General features: G+C 44.8%; 1 protein-coding gene across 3 annotated transcripts in view; it reads right to left on the bottom strand.

Moving 5' to 3' along the window:
• The window catches only part of CIT (citron rho-interacting serine/threonine kinase), a 174,898-nt gene that overhangs the window by 87,998 nt on the left and 67,196 nt on the right, over positions 1-19,704 (bottom strand). For all 3 annotated transcript variants that reach the window (XM_088828200.1, XM_088828201.1, XM_088828202.1), the window contains one exon: positions 15,430-15,613. In XM_088828200.1, the coding sequence (XP_088684326.1) occupies positions 15,430-15,613 (184 nt within the window). The remainder of the gene's footprint in view (positions 1-15,429; positions 15,614-19,704) is intronic.

Here is a 19,704-nt window from a genome sequence, read left to right as displayed (position 1 = left end):
CTTTCTTCACAGTCCAACTCTCACATCCATACACGACCACGGGAAAAACCATAGCCTTGACTAGACGGACCTTGGTTGGCAAACTAATGTCTCTGCTTTTTAACATACTATCTAGGTTGGTCAGAACTTTCCTTCCAAGGAGTAAGCGTCTTTTAATTTCATGGCTGCAATCAGCATCCGCAGTGACTTTGGAGCCCAAAAAATAAAGTCTGATACTGTTTCCCTATTCCCTGAGTCACAACAATACTAAAATTAGGCCAATGAATAACCCTACAATGGCCTCTAAGTGGTCAAGTGAGAGGAAGCATCACAGCTCTCTTAACCTGGAGATGCAGACATAAAGAACAGACTTTTGGACACAGTCGGGGAAGGAGAGGGTGGGATGACTGAGAGAATAGCACTGAAACATATACATTACCATAAGTAAAACTGATAGCCAGTGGGAATTTGCTATACGACATGGGGATCCCAAAGCCAGTGCTCTGTGACAACCTAGAGGGGTGGGATGGGGAAGGAGGTGGGAGGTAGGTTCAAGAGGGAGGGGACACATGTACACCTACAGCAGATTCATGTTGATGTACGGCAGAATATTATAAAGCAATATTGTAAAGCAATTATCGTCCAATTAAAAAATTTTTTTAAAAAGCTAGAAACGATTAAGTTCCACAAGAAAGGCATGTTAAAAGCCGAGACTGGCTGAAAGCTAAGCTTCTTGAACACTGTTAGCCAAGTTGTGAATGCAAAGGAAAAGCTCTTGAAGGAAATTAAAAGTACTCCTTCAGTGAACACATGAATGATAAGAAAGTAAAACACCCTTCTTGCTGATGTGAAGAAAGTTTTAATAGTCCAGACAGATTAAACCAGCCATAGCACTCCCTTAATTAAGTCCAAGCCTAATCCAGAGCAAGGCCCTAACTCTCTTCAATTCTGTGAAGCTAAGAGAGGTGAGGAAGCTGCAGATGAAAAGTCTAAAGCTAAAAGAGGCTGGTTCATGAGGCTTAAGGAAAAAAGTCATGTCTCCATAACAAAATTACAAGGCGAAGCCACAAGGGCTGATGCAGAAGTTGCAGCAAGTTATCCAGAAGATCTAGCTAAAATAATTAACTTAAAATAATAACCAACAACAGATTTTCAATGTAGACATGCAGCCTTATATTGGAAGAAAATACCATCTAGGACTTTCATAGCTAGAGAGGAGAAGTCAATGCCTGGTTCCAAAGGATGGGCCAGCTCTCTTGTTAGGGTTTAAAGTAGCTGGTGACTTAAAGTTGAAGCCAGTGCTCATTTCTTATTCCAAAAATCCCAGAGCCTTTAAGAATTATGCTGAATCTATTCTTTGCTGATACTATGTATAAAATAGATAACTAATTAGAACATACTGTATAGCACAGGGAACTCTACTCAAAGCTCTGTGGTGACCTAAATGGGAAAGAAATCCAAAAAAGAGGGGATATATGTATACCTAGAGCTGATTCACTTTGCTGTACAGCAAAAAGTTAACAACATTGTAAAGCAGCTATACTCCAATAAAAATTTTTTTTAAATTAAAAAATAAGTCTACTCTGCCTGTGCTCTCTAGAACAACAAAGCTGGAATGACAGCACAACTGTTTACACATGGTTTAAGATGGTGATTCCTTATCTATTCCATAGATACCGATGCCTCTCATGGGTCTGGGCAAAGTGAATTTCTTGTGGAAAGTGAAAATCTTCTGGAAAGGATTCACCATTTTATTAATAGATGCCATTAAGAACATTTGTGATTCATGGGAAGAAATCAAAATATCAACATGAGCAATCAGTTTCATGAGCTGATTCCAATCCTCATGAATGACATTGAGAGGTTCAAGACTCCAGTGGAGGAAATAAATGCAGATGTGATGCAGACAGCAAGAGAACTAGAATTAGAAGTAGAGACTGAAGAGGTGCCTGAACTGCTGTAATCTCACAATAAAACTTTAACAGATTAGGAGTAGCTTCTTATGGATGAGCAAAGAAAGTGATTTCTTGAGGTGGAATCTACTCCTGGTGAAGCTGCTGTGAAGACTATTGAAATGACAACACAGGATTCAGAATATTACATAAACTCAGTTGAAAAAGCAGCAGCAGGGTTTCAGAGGATTAACCCCAAGTTTGGAAGAACTTCTACCATGGGTAAAATGCTATCAAATAGCATTGCATGCTACACAGAAATCATTTGTGAAAGGAACAGTCAATCAATGTAGCAAACTTCACTGTCATCTTATTTTAAAAAACTGCCACAGCCACCCCAGCCTTCAGCAAACATGACCCTGATCAGTCAAGCCATCAGCATGGAGGCAAGACCCTGCACCAGCAAGAAGGTTATGAACCACTGAAGGTTTACATGATGGTTAGCATTTTTTAGTAATAAAGTATTTTTTAATTAAGGGATGTAGACTATGGTTCTTCCCGTGGTCATGTATGGATGTGAGAGTTGGACTGTGAAGAAAGCTGAACGCCGAAGAATTGATGCTTTTGAACTATGGTGCTGAAGAAGACTCTTGAGAGTCCCTTGGACTGCAAGGAGATCCAACCAGTCCATTCTAAAGATCAATCCTGGGTGTTCATTGGAAGGACTGATGCTAAAGCTGAAACTCCAATACTTTGGCCACCTCATGCAACTAGTTGACTCATTAGAAAAGACTCTGATGCTGGGAGGGATTGGGGGCGGGAGGAGAAGTGGACGACAGAGAATGAGATGGCTGGATGGCATCACTGACTTGATGGACATGAGTTTGAGTGAACTCCGGGAGTTGGTGATGGACAGGAAGGCCTGGTGTGCTGTGATTCATGGGGTCACAAAGAGTCGGACACGACTGAGCGACTGAACTGAGACTGTTTAGACACAATGCTATTGCACACTTAAAAGACTATGGTATATCATAACTTTTTATATGCACTGGGAAACAAAAAAATTTGTGTGATTGTTTTATTGCAATATTCACCTTAACTGCAGGTAAGACTGCCATATCTCCAAGGTATGCCTGTATTTTCTGACCACCTTAGTATGGACTTCCCTGGTGGCTCAGAGGTTAAAGCGTCTGCCTCCAATGCGGGAGACCCGGGTTCGATCCCTGGGTTGGGAAGATCCCTGGATGGGAAATGGCAACCCACTCCAGTACTCTTGCCTGGAGAATCCCATGGACGGAGGAGCCTGATAGGCTACAGTCCACTGGGTCGCAAAGAGTCGGACACGACTGAGCGACTTCACTTCACTATACAAGTGTAAAATAGATAGAATGGATATATATACACACATATAACCCTTACACATATAAGGGAGAATGGAAAAGCCCTGTGATCCCATGGGAAGTATATGCAGACCAGTAGTTCTCAACTGGGCAATTTTGCCTCTAATAGGACACATGCTAATGTCTGGAGACGTTTTTGTGACTAGGGATGGGAATGCTATTAACATCGAGTGGGCAGAGGCCAGATATGCTGCTCAACCATTCTACGACACACATGACAACCCCCCACAAAAAGAATTATCTGACCCAATATGTCAATAGTGCCAACCTGCAAAACTCTTCTGTGAAGGCTATCCAGTTAAGAAGTCACAATTCCTGTCCTCAAAGAAGTAGGAGTGTAGGAGAGAGAATTAATGCCACTACCTTTGTCATCAATAATAATGCCCATTTACTGAGCCCTACATCAGGCACTGTGTTTGGTTCTTTATGGGTGACTGAACTGAATCCTCCCAACAATCCTCTAAGGAGGGTATTATTAGTATCCTGTGGCACTGAGGCCAAGGAATAGCTAACCCTGTGGCCTCTACAATCTCCTACTAACTACATTCTGATGATAGGAGTGCAGGTGAATGTCAGAAGAGCTGGGTGCTGGTTCAAAATTGGGTTCTACAAGTCATGGGAATCCCAACTCTGCTACTTGATGGCTGGATGGCCTTGGACAAACCGAAGAAAACTGCCACAGAGACCCGGAGGAGTGAAGTCAAAGAAGACAGGGAAATGGACCATGCAAGGGAAGGTAACTTCTACCCATGACTAGCTTCGTGCAATGATGGGAGGGTGACTCCAAGCCCAGGACAGCTTAGGTACCCAAGAACATCCATATGCCAGGTCAGTCCACAGCCACCTCCCAGAAATGGTTCATTTCATGCACAAGAGCAACTCTTCCTCCATCATTTGGTGGTTTGGGAGTGGGGGTGGGGTAATAAAACAGGAAACAATACAGATTTTAGAGGCCCAGGTTGGCTCACGCTCTAGGCGCGATGCTAATAAAAGAACATGCATCCTGCCCACACGTTGCTTGCCTACTCCTCCTGGCCACATCTCTGATACACAGCCAGTTGTCCCCATGGAGAGAAAAGGCACTTCTGAGCAGAGAGTGCATGCAGCCACCCACCCACACACAGCAGTGCTGTCTCTTCAAGCACAAAGCCAAGTTTGGGTTTTCCTTTTTTTCCCAGATTCTATTTTCTAGAAAAATTTACTCTGAAATCAACATCTCTTCCCAATATACACATCTGCTTTTTAATTATAGAGACCCAAAGAGTATTAATAGAGGTAATGGTGTATGACACAGAGGGAAGGTTGGGCTTGGTCGTTATTGCTGCAGCACAGAGAATATTTTCTTAAGATGTATTTGATGTGACCTAAAAATTGCTTTTACATGTAACCTCAACATTTAAGGAAAATGACAAAATGCAGTTTTCTTGATGTCTATAAATAACTCCCATAATGCAAAAAATATATTTTTTTCTTAATAAACTATCAAAAGAAAACTTCATATCAAAAAATATATTTTTTTCTTAATAAACTATCAAAAGAAAACTTCATATCAAAAAATATATTTTTTTCTTAATAAACTATCAAAAGAAAACTTCATATCAAAAAATACAATCTGTTCTTCCAACCTAAAAAGAAGCATATGTGTTGAGTTCTCTCTAATCACTCGAGTAATAATTAAGATCATGTTTAAACACCAAGCCATTCATTTATTTCCTTGGGAAGATGACCTCAAGTCTACAAGACATGCCTCCAAATCACAGATCACAAATCACAGATATCCTCGAGATAACCAAGAATGGATAGTGGAGGCTAAAACGAGGGACTCAAAATTAGCTCAGCCACAGGCTCTACCTTCATTGTGGCCAAAGGCACTAAAAATACATTTAACGCAAGATGCAATATGGTGCAAAAAATAAAACACTCATCAGCATTCTGTTCCAAAAATGTATTGGTTTTTAAGATTGAGCAGTCTGGAATTTATGAACTAACTTTATAAGCTCATTTTAAAATACACACTAGTGTCCATCATGAACACTTAGAAATACAACAGTCCCTGCCTCAACCCAATCCGTGGTTTCAGTTACCCATGGTCGACTGTGGCCCAAAAATATTAAGTGGAAAATTTATAAACTTTCAACTGAGCACTGAGATGAGCAGTGTGATGGAATCTTGCACCGCCCTGCTCTGTCCCGCCCAGGATGTGATTCTTCCCTTTATCCAGTCAATCCACGCTATACACGCTACCCGTTAGCTGACTCGGCTATGGGATCAACTGCTGAAAGATCACAGTGCTCGTCTGCAAGTAAACCTTATGATACTTAGTAACAGCCCCAAAGCCCAAGAGTGGTGATGCGGCACTTCTGATATTCTCTTACTGAGCCTAATTTATAAAGGAAACTTTATCATAGGTATGTATGTATATACAGGGGGGAAAGTATATAGATAGGGTTCAGTACTATATGCTGTTTCAAGCACCCACTGGGGGTCTTGGAATGTATTCTCAGCAGGTAAGGGGGAACTACTACCCCCAAAATACCTAAAAAGCTGCTTCTGAATCTAGCTAGCTTTGGGGCTTGCCAAACCCGCTTGCCAACCCACACACACACCACATACACACACACATACACAGAGCAGTGGTCTCCAGTTGAATTACAGCATATGCTTTGGAATCATTTATTAAAAGTTGTGTCATTAATAAAAGCATAGTTACATGATTTCTAATATGGTCCCCATCTCTAAGCCAGTGCCTAGCTCTGCAGGTTAATTTCACTGGCATGCTACCACCTCTTGCCTGGATGGCTGCAGTAATCTAACTCTTCTCCCTGAAGCCAACTCTGCTCATCTTCCTATCACCAAATAATGATCAGAGGGCCCCCCTCTGCACAATAAGAACCAGACCCTCCACATACCAACTCAAAGTCCTGCAAAGGCTTCCTGCTCATCACAAATACAGCAAGATCCAAAACCAAAGACCCTGCCTATCTTCTCGGACCACATCTCCCACACATGCTGAAGCTCTGGCTACTTCAGCAAGCTTGCTGTTCACTGGACACCCACAAGCTTGTCCCGGCCTCGGGGACAAAAGTGCTGGTTCCCAGCCATTCCCCACCCAGGTTCAGATTTCTTCACAGCACTTCCCACCATCTGAAAACTTTCTTATCCATGAACTTACTTATCCTCTCTCTGTCTCCCTGCACAGAATGTTAGCTTTGTGAAGGCAGGGACCTTATCTGTCTTTCTCAGCCATGCCACAGGCTTAGAACTATGTATTTGCTGAATGAACAAATAAACGAATGAATGATGTGCCAAGCAATTCTGTGCCCTGGGCAGTCTCAGTTTAAAGGTCTCAGTGGGTCAAAGAAATCCAAAATAAGAAGTGCATCAGATCAACGCTGGCTTGGGAAAGCTCTCTGGTCCTTGCACGGGAGGTGCTCAGCATAGGTTCTGGGACAACAGCGTCATGAGGATACATGCTCTGTCCCATCCAGAGGACGCTCTAGCACAGGGTGGGAGAAGGAGTGCGTGACCCCCAGGCTGGACACAGTGCACGTCCATCTCCCCCAGCACCGAGTTCAGACTCTAAGGGAAGTAGGTCCTAACAGGAGCCTGGGGTGTGTTTTACAACTAATAAATCACGGGCTCCATTCTGAGTAAAAACTTGGATGGAGATATCAGGACATCTGTCAGGCACCCCCATGGAGCCTGATTGTCTCAATGGGCAGAAACCAGCAAGATGTCTTTATAAAGAGAAGCGAGAAAGAGAAGAGAATCCAAAGCACCCATGGGCCCATCTTCACCCCTAAATAACTAGAGCAAACATGAAATGAACACTCACTGTGCTCCTGGCACCAACCACTATACACTCTGAGTGACCCCACAACAAACCAGCACACAGGCAAGAATAACTCCCACTTTCTACAGAAGGGAACCGAAGCTAAGAGGTTAAACGCCTTGTTCACACAGCTAGTGGGGCGGCGGGGGTAGAGTCTATATCCACCTGATCCCAAAGCCTAGACTTGCAATGACTGTGCAACGGTCGGTCCTGCAAAACAAAGAATGCTAGGCTTCCCTGGTGGCTCAGTAGTAAAGAATACACCTGCCAATGCAGGTGACACAGGTTCCATCCTTGGTCCAGGAAGGTCCCACATGCCTCAGAGCAACCAAGCCTGTGCTCCACAACAAAAGAAGCAACAGCAATGAGAAGCCCAAGCACTACAACTACAGAGTAGACCAGCTGCAGAAAAGCCCAGGCAGCAACAAAGAACCAGTGCAGCCAAAATAAATAAATGAATAATGCTTATATTAGCTCTAAAGTTAAAGCTGGAAGAGATGGCCATCCTCTGCCACACGCATGGCAAGTGAACTTAAGTAGTAATCCAAGCTTCTTGGTCAGTTTCTTTCTCTGTAAAACTATGGGTTACCGCTGGAATTACATGAAAATGTTTGTCAAGCCTTTAGAAGAATGTCTGGTACAGTGAATTCTCAGTAAAGTCAGCTCGTTCACCTTTATTATTAGGCTAATCCATTGATCCCACACGATCTAACAGGGCCAGGGTTGTTAGAGGCAGGGCAGTGTAGTGGTACAGCTTATGGGTCTAAGTCTCAGATCTGTAACTACCTACAAAATCTGGCTGAGCCTCGGAGTCCTCCTCTGTAGGATGGGAATAATAAAGCCACCTCACATAGTTACAGTGAGATTGTGAGGACTTAATGAAACACATATGAAGAGCCATTCAGCACAGTTCTGGGCGCACAACAGATGACAGATTCCATGAGCAGCTGTATAAACTGTGCAGAAGAATTGGCATAATCCTTGACCACTTTTAATTCCATTTGACAAATGTTCATTGAAGGCCTGCCAGAGGCAAGGTCCTATTTCATGCAAAGGGTGGAAGACATGGTCCCCATGCTCAATGAGGGTTGAGGAGCTTGGCCAAACAGGGCACAAGAAGGGGTGAGTGAGAAGGCAGGCTGGGGTCTTAGCACACCAGGCATGAATGCCAAGTTCGGGAGTGGTCATTAATTCTTTGTACATCGTGATGCCACAAGGTCTGAGCAGGCGAATGACATCATCCAACTTGTGCTTTGGGAGAATTCCACCCTCTGTAGAGGACAGATTAGCCCAGGGAAACCAGAGGCAGATGAATCAGTCAGGAGGCTACTGCAATAGTCCAAGCAAAAATCAACGAGCGGTGGCAGTGAGGACAGAAAAAAGGGCATAGACGCAAGAGGCACAACTTAAAAACTTGGCAACGGATGAGATGGTGGGGGAGATGAAAAACAGTTTAAGATGACTCAGTTTTCTTGCCTAGAAAGGTAGAAACAGTGGTAGTTCCTTAAATGAGATAAGGAAAACAAAACCCCTGCCAAGTGGCTTACTGAGTGAGCCCGTGAGTCTGCTGGCGACAGCGATGTTGAGATGCTAGTAGGACATCCTGGCGGTGATGAACAGGGCACAATGGGAGGAAGTCCATGGGCAGGTGAGAGTTACAGCCAAAGCACTGAATGAGATCATCCAGAACAGGCGAAAAAGACAATGAAGGTGGAGTTTAGGGGACAATGCAACATTTCAAGGGCCTGAAACAGCCACGGAAGACTGAGAAGGGCAGTGAAGTGGAAGGAAGGGAAAACCAAGTTCCCATAATGCAAAAGAGAAGAAAGTTTCAGATACATGTAGCAACTAATGGATCATGTGGGGAGAAGGGCAGAAACCACCAAATTCAGTGGTTGGGTGGAATCCGCGGCTTCTGAGACAGTGATTTCCATAAAGTTGGAGAGGATGGAAAAGAAGCATTGAATGCAGGCTATTCTTTCAGGAAGCCTGTCAGAGAAAGGAAGGTGAGAGAGGTCAGAAGACGCAAGACAAATAAAACAGAGAGAAGCAGGAGAAATTCACTTAGGAGAAGGGACAGTTGCCAAACTGGCACTGGGATTGGGAACATACAGCACCGTTTAGTCAATTACTGTCTTCTTAAGGGATCCGAGGCAACCATGCAAATCAGCATGTGTAGGCCAGCAAAAAAATGCATTCAACACGTCTTCTGGAGTCTAATCTTCAGGACTGGGCTGGGATCGTTTGGATTGGATTTCCTAAAGGTATCTTTAAGACAAATGAGAAGGCGGCAGAATGGGCCTGCCAGGCTTGCGAGGCAGGCACGCACAGTCTAAATAGAGAGCAGAATAAGGCAAGAACAAGATGTGCTTGACTAAGAGAGAGAAGAAATTAAGCAAGAGGAGAAAACCCAGCACAATAACATGGAGGCAAGGGTTAGGCACCTGGTCGAGAGGACAGAGGAGTGGAAACAGCACGGAGCACTCAAGGGCAGTGCCCATGGGTGGAAGCTAGGGAGGGTTCTGTAACTGATTTGGGAGGTACAGATGATGCAAACCTTCACGAACCAGAGCAGATCCTGCTACTGTTCAAACAATCGAAACACAGGTAAGGCTGTCCGCTATGGGGAAGAAGCAAGTACAATGACAGAAAGCTCTGGGCTGGAGGTGGAAGGAACAAAGTTTTTAAGCGAAGAGTCCCCCTCACCAAGTATTTTAGTAAAAACTAAGTAGGACTGATTGGAGAGCCCGGGCCATCTCCTGCTGGAATAAGTCTTCCCAAAATGGACAGGAGGAGGCAGTGAAATACAAACGTAGATGTGAGCAGGCATGGATCGCAGAGTCATCAACAAACTGAGAGCAGCAACCCTAAAAATGATTTGGATCGATTCACCCACAATGCTTTCTGAGCAGCTTTGTCTGAGATCCACCCTAAGGGAGAGTGAAGGGCAAGGTCGAACCAGTACCCTGTCCTCACCAAGTTTACACTCAAGCAAATAACTCTCAGGGAGAGTGTGTGTGTGCATGTACTCACACACACACACAGACACAAGAGACTCTAAATGAAAAGAGGAAGAAGTTATCAACATCCAAGAGCTATGCAGCCTACCTACTTGACAAACTCTCAGAAACTGAGAACAAAACCTAACCTTTCTACAGCCCATCAGTTCTCATCCCACCCTGTCGCACCCCCACTGTTCAGTCACCACCCACGACAGGCATCTGCTTCTGACAAGCATGTGAACCTGGAGACCCCATACCTATGTCCCTATTTCTCATGTACTGCATTTATTTGGCAGCCTAGCACAGTGGCTAAGAGACCCTAGAGCCACTCTGCCCGGGTTCAAGTCTCAGCTGAGCCACCGGGAGCTACGTGACCTGTAGTGAGTTGCTCAATCTCTCTCCATGTCTCAGTTTCCTCACGTGTAGAATGGAAATGATGATGGTGCCTTCCTTGGGAGCTGCTGTATAGTTTAAGTGAGTCAGCCTATGTAAAGTGACTGGAGCAGAGCCTGGCACAGAGTTGGTACCCTGCAAGGATGAGTGACTCCCTGACCACCAGAAATTCTCTCCATGTGCCTCCCCACTCACCCAAATCCACTGTCTTTTAAGAAGCTGAGGCAAATACTCTACCTTCCATTAGTCTGCTTGTAAAGTCAATTCCAACACACCTATTTTCTGAGAATCTATATTATCTTGTGCTCCAGGAAAACCAGGATGAATAAGCCCCAGCCTTGCCTTTCAGATCACAGCCCTTGTGGGGAAACCGACATTCGAACAAAGATCATCACTGGACTTTGGCAAAAACGGAATCGGCATAACCTGTTAAGTGGTTTCCACATTAAGACTTTCTGCCTTACCGTCCTAATGCTCCTAAAGTACTTCAACATCCAGTGCTTGCATGATACTCTCAGTCAAGGTGTTTGCCCTGTATCCCATGATGTATTCCACACATATGGAATTGTTCAAATGGATGGGAAGGAACCCATTCCGGGGCTGGGCCTTCAAATTCTGGCCCCCACCACCCCACCCCAAAAGCCACCTTTAACCTGCAGGGATATGGGAGCTGCATATCAACTTGTGGTGGATCAGGATGTTCAAGCAGCTCCAGCAGAAAGTTCCCAGGGCCTGGGAAGCTGCGTTTCTGGTCTGGCATGACTTTGGACTATGATAATTATTGCTGAGTTCTTCTCATGGCTTCACATATACAGAAGGACATCTTTCATATAGAGACTAGTGTAGTAGTAATAAAAATAACAGTGGACATTCAGTGTGACTTATCCACGTGCTGTGGACTAGATTAAGCACTTTACCTATTTCATACCATCCTCCCAACAGCCCTAAGAGGCAAGTATCTCACTTTCAGTTGAAGAAAGTGACATGAAAGAGGCCCCAGTAGAGCAAGGAAGAGGCACCCCAAAATGGCTCTCTGAAAATCCAGAAAGGCACTGGTGGAAGAGACTTTTCACCCTTCCACAGTATTTGGATGGCTGGTTCCAAGAATAAATTTTCAGATCCACTCAAAAGGAAAAAGCCCTGAATCAAAAGAGAAAGCCCCCATCCTAAAAATAGCCCATTCAGACACTGTCATCCCACAGATTCCAGTCTCATCTAGATCCCATTGGTCCTCTAAGATTTCCAACTTCTCCCAAAGCATAAAACCAACATGTGCAAAAACTAACACAAAATGTAAAACTAACTGGCTTTTTCCTTCTAGAGTTTATACAAAAGGTTTGCAGAAATGTATTGCTTCTAGGAAGGAGGAGAGGGACATAAAAAAAAAAAAAAATACCCCATGCTGACAGAGGAGGGAGGAGAGCTGAGATCCATTATATTTTTAATCCCTTAACACACTGATTTCTGTTACTACCCCTCCACTGTAAAACTCAAGCAAACAGAGGCTCAGAGGAACACCCAGGCATTCACAGCTTGGGGGTTTGGTTTGGGTTATTGTTGGTTAAAAAGAAAGAGGCACCAGACACACACTCTCCAGCATGAACTTTGCCATCATTCCACCCAAGACACAACCAGAACTAGTTTGTAGGCTCTCTCCCAATCCCTCCAACTCAAGTGCAAGGAACTATCACTACAGCTCAGACTCAGAATGCTGGGATCAAGATTTTTAGTAAACTTCAGGGCTTCCCAAGTGGTCCAGTGGTTAAGAATCTGCCTTGCAATGCAAGAGACACAGGTTCAATTCCTGGTCTAGGAAGATGCCACATGCCGTGGAGCAACTAAGCCTTTGTGCCACAACTACTGAGCCAGCACTCTAGAGTCCAAAGCCACAACTACTGAAGCCTGAGTGCCGTGAGCCCATGCTCTGCAACCAGAGAAGACACCACAATGAGAAGCCCATACACGACAATGAAGAACAGCCCCCACTCACCTCAACCAGAGAAAGCCTGAGTGCGGCAACAAAGACCCCATTACAGCCAAAAATAAATGAATAAATCTTAGGAGAAAAAAAAGATTCTTGGTAAACCTAAAATGATGCATTCAATGGCTGGCTTAAAAATAGTTTGGGGTCCCAAAAAAGGATCCTAAAAAAGTGATGAGCGATCACAATAATTAAAATCATTCTGACTGCACAGTCTCTGTGAAAATTCCTCTTTCATTCAGCTCCACCTCTGAACATTTCATTCAGATTAGTGACAAGCGATCTGGGGTCAATTCTTTCCAACACAGTACAGCAGCATCTGCAGTTTCCTCAGTGGTGTGAAGAGTGAGTAACAGCACAGGTAATCAACGTGTGTAAACAAAAACCTGTCATGCTGAAACAGGGAGGGGGAGGAGAAGAAAATTTTGGAGAAACCTCAGGCCCCTGGTGGCAATGGTGGCCTCTCAAGAAAATGTCCCCCTCCCACCTCCAAATGAATTTTGTAACAATTATATGTTATTAAAACTGCAGGGGCTTCTAAGTAATGTCAGCATTGCATCTTTTCTGAATTTCTAATGATGATGATCCAATACATCCTGGGTCACCGATGCCCAACAGGTGGGGTGAATTTCTAAAATGATGTTGTAGGTTTTACCCATAGTGTCCCTGGCCGAATAAATAAATCTAGCAGCAAGATCACATTATAAGATGAAAGGAAATCTTTCTGATTCCATTCCCAAATCACCATGGAAAGGGCACTGATCCACACCACCCACCCACCGACAGGAATACTTCAATTACATCGTCCAGATAAGTAATACACGGTTTTGTTTGCATGGACACTTTAATGAGGATCTTGTTAAGCATCTGTCATGGGCATGGACGGAAGCTCATTTTATGCTCGAGAGATATATTTTGAACTACCAAAGGTGAAACAGCATTATCTTCAAATACAGTGAGCAATATAAACACAATCTGAGAGAAAGGATCATGAGTAAATTAAATCCACAAATATTTATCAAGTGCCTGGGCCTTAATACTGAGACGCCCCTGTTGGAGAGCTCCCTTAACCGAGCCTTCTGTGAGAAGCAAAAAGATGCAATTACAGTCTTCCTGAAAAATAGGCTATTAATCACACACTGCTTCAGATTAATTGCAACGCCTGAGAGCCCCCACATCATTTTGCCTTTGCCCCTGAAATCTCATTCCCTCAAGTCCTTCCTGGTTTTTCAGATCACTGGTTAGCACCCCAAGCAAGCTTTCTTTCTGAACCGGCTAGCCCACTGGTGAGCAGAACTAGAACTCTCCACGCACCTCCGTCCAGTCCAATGGGTGACCTTCAGTGCGCTGTGCGTGTCAAGGTTAAGCTGCCCACTAACTATGCATCCTTTAACAGCAGGCCTCCAATTCTGCCCTGCTCTTCAATGCCAGTGCAAAACCTCCCAGCCCTGCTGGGCCGTTTCAAACCCATCTGATGGCACATTCAACAGCTAGTGAGCTTTCTGCCTCTTCTCCCATGATCCACATTGCTTCGGGGCTGCAGAGCAAATTAGCCAGCAAGGTACAGCCACCACTACCAAAATCCAACCCCGAGTTTTAATGCAAGCCCCCAGGGAGGGAGGAAAGGGTCACCTCAGTCTCTTTCAACCCAAAGAGCTCTCTCAAATTCTACTGCAGCCCACAACCCTACGTCTCATCAAGTGCCCAGTTACCCCCAGATGTCTGAAATCTTTTCAGGAACGTTACTGTCAAAATAGCACCCATGGGGAGACACCATCCAAGAACCCACATGACATCCCTTCAAATTGATATCGGAGCTACAAGCACAACAAATCGGGAATAAACGCTGCCAAGATAAAATCAAATTCTGCTTGTTTTCTAAGTGGGCAGCCACTGATCACCCGACATTACCCCAAGAGCCTCCAAGTGAGGGAGCTGGGGCTTCAGGGGGCATAACACAATCTGGTTCAAGACCTTCCAGGGGAACTCACACTCCTGAACACAAAATGTCATCGGATCATGAGAATGAAGCAAGCCACTGAGCTCTGACATCCACAGAAGCTACTGCGTTTCTGACAAATATCCAGGAGGCTGGGAGCCAGGGACCCCCTCCCGCCGCCTCCAACTGCCAAGCGCTGGACTAACACATTTTTCATTAGCTTTTTTCAAGAATGGAGAAAGACCGATCGTGTCAAGAGGCTGACAGTGATATTTATACTTCCATTTCCTAGTCTCCTGGTCTGTTTTTTCCCCCGTGAAGCCCAGTTTCTGTGAATCAATGACTCGGCTACATCACACGCCCGCCCGGTGGCTCACGGTAACGGGGCTCCCTCTGGCCACCAGTGCTTTGCTGGCTCAGAGGCTCAGCTGACAGATCCTGGATCGTGCAGCAGACTTTGAGCCGATGAGCACCATCCCTCTGTCAGGGCTCTGGTACAGCCACTTGCAGCTCAGCTAACCCCATCAGGAAACCCTTACCTCATGAGAAACAGATTTTAGGATTCTTTCAACACTGCCAAGATAGCAACCTCCATCTACCCACCTGAGAGACAGAGGGATACACAGATGGATAAATAGACAGCTTAGCTCAGCCCTGTACATTTCTCCCTTCACCGAGGATCTGCACTGCTAGGTATCTCCCACTGTCTCCTCCCCTCTAAAGAAGACCAAAGACTGAAAAACTAACCCAAAGTACCCAACTGACAATTATGATGCTATGAATAGGAAGAGGTACCTCTAAACACAAGAAAATGAGAATACGAACAGTCTACCCCACCAAAGCCCAACCAGGTAAATTGCTCTTCAAATGCAGGCTGATTAACAGTTTTCCTCCACCACACTCCCCCCACCCTGCCTCCTCCACCACCACTGCCGCCACCACCACCACCACCTTTGGGCTCTATGCCTTGTATCACTGCAGGTCCCTTAGAAAAGTCAAAATTTCACTTACTCAGATCTACCAAGAATTCCCAGTGCCTTGCTATACGAAAACCCCACAAACGGCAGTTCTTCGCCCGAGAAACCTGAGGGGTTCAGCTGGCACGGAGAGGATGAAACCCACGAATTCTTCTCTGGTTCATCAAAATTGGAGGTGTCATCATCAGACTTGAGGGTGGGAACGAAGGGGGGAGGAGCTGGTTAAAGAAAAAACAAGAAGAAAGGGGTTGGGGGGAGAGAAAAATTCAGACGGATTCAACACTGTTGCGGAGAAGAAAATCGTCTCACTCCTTCGGTGTTCCTGATGGCACTGCAGCGCCTGCTTTCAATCTCGCTCACACACAGGCAGACCCAGCCTCTGCTCCGCTCTTACAGCAACAAGAGCTTAACCCCTTCCCTGCCAACATGGCCACCAACCCGCAGACGGGGTGTCTTTCCTGCTGGGGGAAATTGAAGGGTGAACTCAAACAGGTCACTTGGTAGAATGGAAAGAAAGCACTTGGGGAACTCGTTGCTGATATTTCCAGAAGGCTGCTATGGAGCATCAGCTGGCTGCTGCTGGCATGCCAGATGAAACTAAACCTATTTATTTCCTCTTCCAGACAGATCTAAATCATTCACACTTAGTGCTAATCATTGGGATAGGTAGAGTTTCTACATTTCGTGGATTAGCCGGAGTGAGAGGAAGGAGGGGCAGGAGAGGGGGTTTGGGAGGTACGTAACTCCTGTGAGGATAGCACTGCAGTCTAGCCCATTCATATCCGGATGAGTATACTCGCAGCTCTTATGGACCACTTTTTTTTTTTAAGTTCATTATCCCTCCTCCCCAACTCGATCACGCCCCATGAATCCACCGCAGTTTAATCAGCATAATGAAATGCCAGCCAAACAAAGTTCTTCCCGATGATGTACGGCACCCTGCGCGCTGATGGTGTGGATGGACAGCTGCGTCCTACCTCGTTAAGGCATGACTCCCAGCTAGGAATGTCCTACATCTTCTCCGCCTCCTGCGGACCTACTAAGCTCTCTCAGTCGGGGAGGTGGACACTGGTCCATCAGTCACCAGGAGGCTGCCCATTGTGGTGGGCTCCCGGGGGTGCAGCCGGCCAGAAGCGTTACCATGGCTGCAGGCTGAAGCGTCTGTGGTAGACAGGCTGGGTGAGCAGGCGAGCTGGGCATCACATCCCCCGCAGTGCAGGCTTCATGCTCCCGGCTCTGTGCGTGCTCTGGCGGTAACCCCACCTGGCTGCCTGCGTGGCAGGGGCCAATGCTGATCTGAGTGACAGAGCAGCATGAGTCACGGACAGAGCTCTCGAGAGCGCCCCCTAGGACAGTTGTCACAGCCCTTCCCTGGACCAGGCTTCTTTTTTAACTCCTTGTTTTCTAGACAAAGCTTAGTGCCAGATAGGAGCAGCAGTCTGTTTTCCACTTACAGACTCCAAAGAATCTGGCTGTTTCCAAAGTTCCCCAGTGACAACAACATCGGAAGCAGCAGGTAGCATCGGAAAGGAGATGGAGTAGTGAAGGGATGTGGAGTGGGGAGGAGATGAAGCCAGAATGAGGAGGTCTGGCAGCTCCCAGGAAATGCAAAAAGAACATTCTCAGAGCTTCAGGTGCACTGAGATGTGGTAGGAGACTGAAAACGTAATATGTGCACTTCCAGAAAATTATTTAGCACCTCCAAGCTCTTAGAGAATTTAAATCTTCCCTGTTAATGTCAGAAACTACTTGCTTAATACTTTAAAAGTTAGGTGATGGAAAGAAAAATTATTGAATGCTTCAGCCCCCATCCCATATGTACTTTCCATCAACATGGGCTCAAATCCAACTGGATTTCCATTACCCAGTATCTTTTTTTCAAGGAAAAAAAAAAAAAACACTGTTTAATGGAAATTACATTTCATGAGGACAAAAAAGTGTCCCATTCAAAAATAAGGAAACTCGGATAAAGACTGAGGAAATATACGGAGAGAGATTTGCAGATGATATTAATATGGAAGCAACATGGTTGGTAGCACATACTTTGACTAAGTGGGTTCAAACCACTTACTAGCACTGTGACCTTGGGAAAGAAAGTCCCTTAACCTCTCTGAAACTCAGTTTCAACATACAGAAAACTCCCTCAAAGGGCTGCTAGTAGGTATAAATGAAAGAAATCTATATAAAGCGTTACTGGCACAGTTTTTGGTATATAATAAACACTCCATACAGACTACCTGCTATTATTATCGCCCACATGACGCAGCTGTTTACGACAGATCCTATGGTTACAAGGCTAGCGGGATACAGCAGAATCTGTGTTGAGTATGCTTCTCTCCTGCACAAGGCAGACACACTCACACATGTTTGTGTTAATCATTTCATTTCATTCTTAGCAGAAGTTTAATTCCCTTTCTACTATATACTAATTTATCTTGGGGAGACTGAAATAGAATTTCTGAGTGAGGAGTATGATTAATATAGGGGCAGGAGCCACCCTCTGTGAAACAATTACAACTGAGAAATTCTGTACTATGAAATAAGATTCCTCTTTAAACTCCATCAGGCTCAAGGCTAGCCTGTGTAGTTAAGATTAGATCAAGGGCCAGGGAAGCTTCAATAAGAGGGAGAAGTCAACATGAAATACCCCCGATGGCAACAGGTGAGAAATTCACAGGACAGACGAAAAGCCAAGAACATCAGCCTTTAGACAGGTAGTCAGTTGGCTAAAACGGGAAATGCTGAAAAGAGGGGCTTCTGGGAGCCACATGTGGGCAGGGAAAAGTATCACAGCCTCAAGCCAAAGAGAAGTGGGAGAACTGGAAATTCTCAACCCACCAGAAAATGATGAATACTCACCCTTGTCCAGAGCCCTTTAGGGTCAAAGAAACAGCACGGCTATTAAAACTGTAGCCCCAGGGAGCGTGTCTGAATCTACAGTATGATTGCTGAATTTAAAGTTTAAAACTCACTGTTAAACAGACACAGCTAAAGACAAAATTAGTGAACTAGCAGTAGGATCTGAGGAAATCACAAGAAACCATGTTTCACAAGGTGTGATCTGTAGACTGACAGCATCACCAGGGAGTTGGCTAGAAATAAAGAATCACAGGCCTTACACCATGACTGATGAATCAACACTTGCATTCTAAAAAGATCCCCAGGTGATCTGCAAGAACACAACAGTTGGAAAAGTGCTCATATAGAATGCAATACACAGAGACAAAGAGACAGGAGAAAAAGAACGAGAAGGTTCAATGCACCTCTAATATGAGCATTAGAAAGAACAGAGAACTAGCTCAAAATCTGGATGACAGATTTTAAAAGACTACATAAGCTGAAGACTACCAAGCATATGCCACATCTGTATCAGGCTTCCCTGGTGGCTCAGTGGTAAAGAATCGACCTGCAAAGCAGGAGACCTGGGTTCAATCCCTGGGTGGGGAAGAGCCCCTGAAGAAGAGAATGGCAAGGCACTCCAGTATTCTTGCCTGGGGAATCCACCTGGACAGAGGAGCCTGGCAAGCTGCAGTCCATGGGGTCGCAAAGAGTCGGACACAAGTGAGCAACTAAGCATACACACATATTGGGGGGAGGGGCTAATTCTCCTCTTTATTATACCTATTGGAAAAAGTCCCCTTTTTTGATCCCCATATAAAAAGGTGTTCATTGGTCAATGAAATCACTGGATTTGCATCTACACTGATGGAAGTATACAATGTACCTAAGAACACAGCACAGTGCCAGGCACTGAGCAGGTACACAATAAACGCATGCTGAATAGATATATAATTAAACAACTAGGATATAGCTCTTACAAAGAGAGCACCTGGCATAGAACAGGCCATGAAGAAGCTACTGTATGTTTGAGTTAAATGAAGAGGCTTTAAAAGTAGAGATTGTTCTGTCTGAAAAATATGTTAATAAGTGCTTATACTAATATTTTCTGATAGAGCAATCATCAATTCAATAATGGCCAATAAGAAGTCATATATTAGATCTGTTTGTTGATAAAAGCCACTAAAAAAACAGGATGAAGTTTTCCCTGTATATTTTTTAAATAAGTCAGCCTATGCTTGAGGTCACATCAGGGCACATTCTCTTTAGTGGCAGGGGCTACACAAGTATGTCCTGGAGGGCCTCCCTCCCACCACCACCCAGTTATAAGATGGCAGAACAAGGCTTTCAGAAACAAAGAGCTATTTTAAAAACTGTAGTTAATCTCTCTCCTATAAATCCTCTCCTTTTTAAAAACTTGACATTCATTAGAAGCTGGGGGTGAGGTGTACTGTCTTCAAAAACATTCACG

The sequence above is a fragment of the Moschus berezovskii genome, chromosome 19, assembly GCF_049115385.1.
Source record: "Moschus berezovskii isolate FMDL1 chromosome 19, NW_MosBer_1.0, whole genome shotgun sequence".
Classification (NCBI taxonomy): domain Eukaryota; kingdom Metazoa; phylum Chordata; class Mammalia; order Artiodactyla; family Moschidae; genus Moschus; species Moschus berezovskii.
This window is presented reverse-complemented; position numbering and strand designations above follow the sequence as displayed.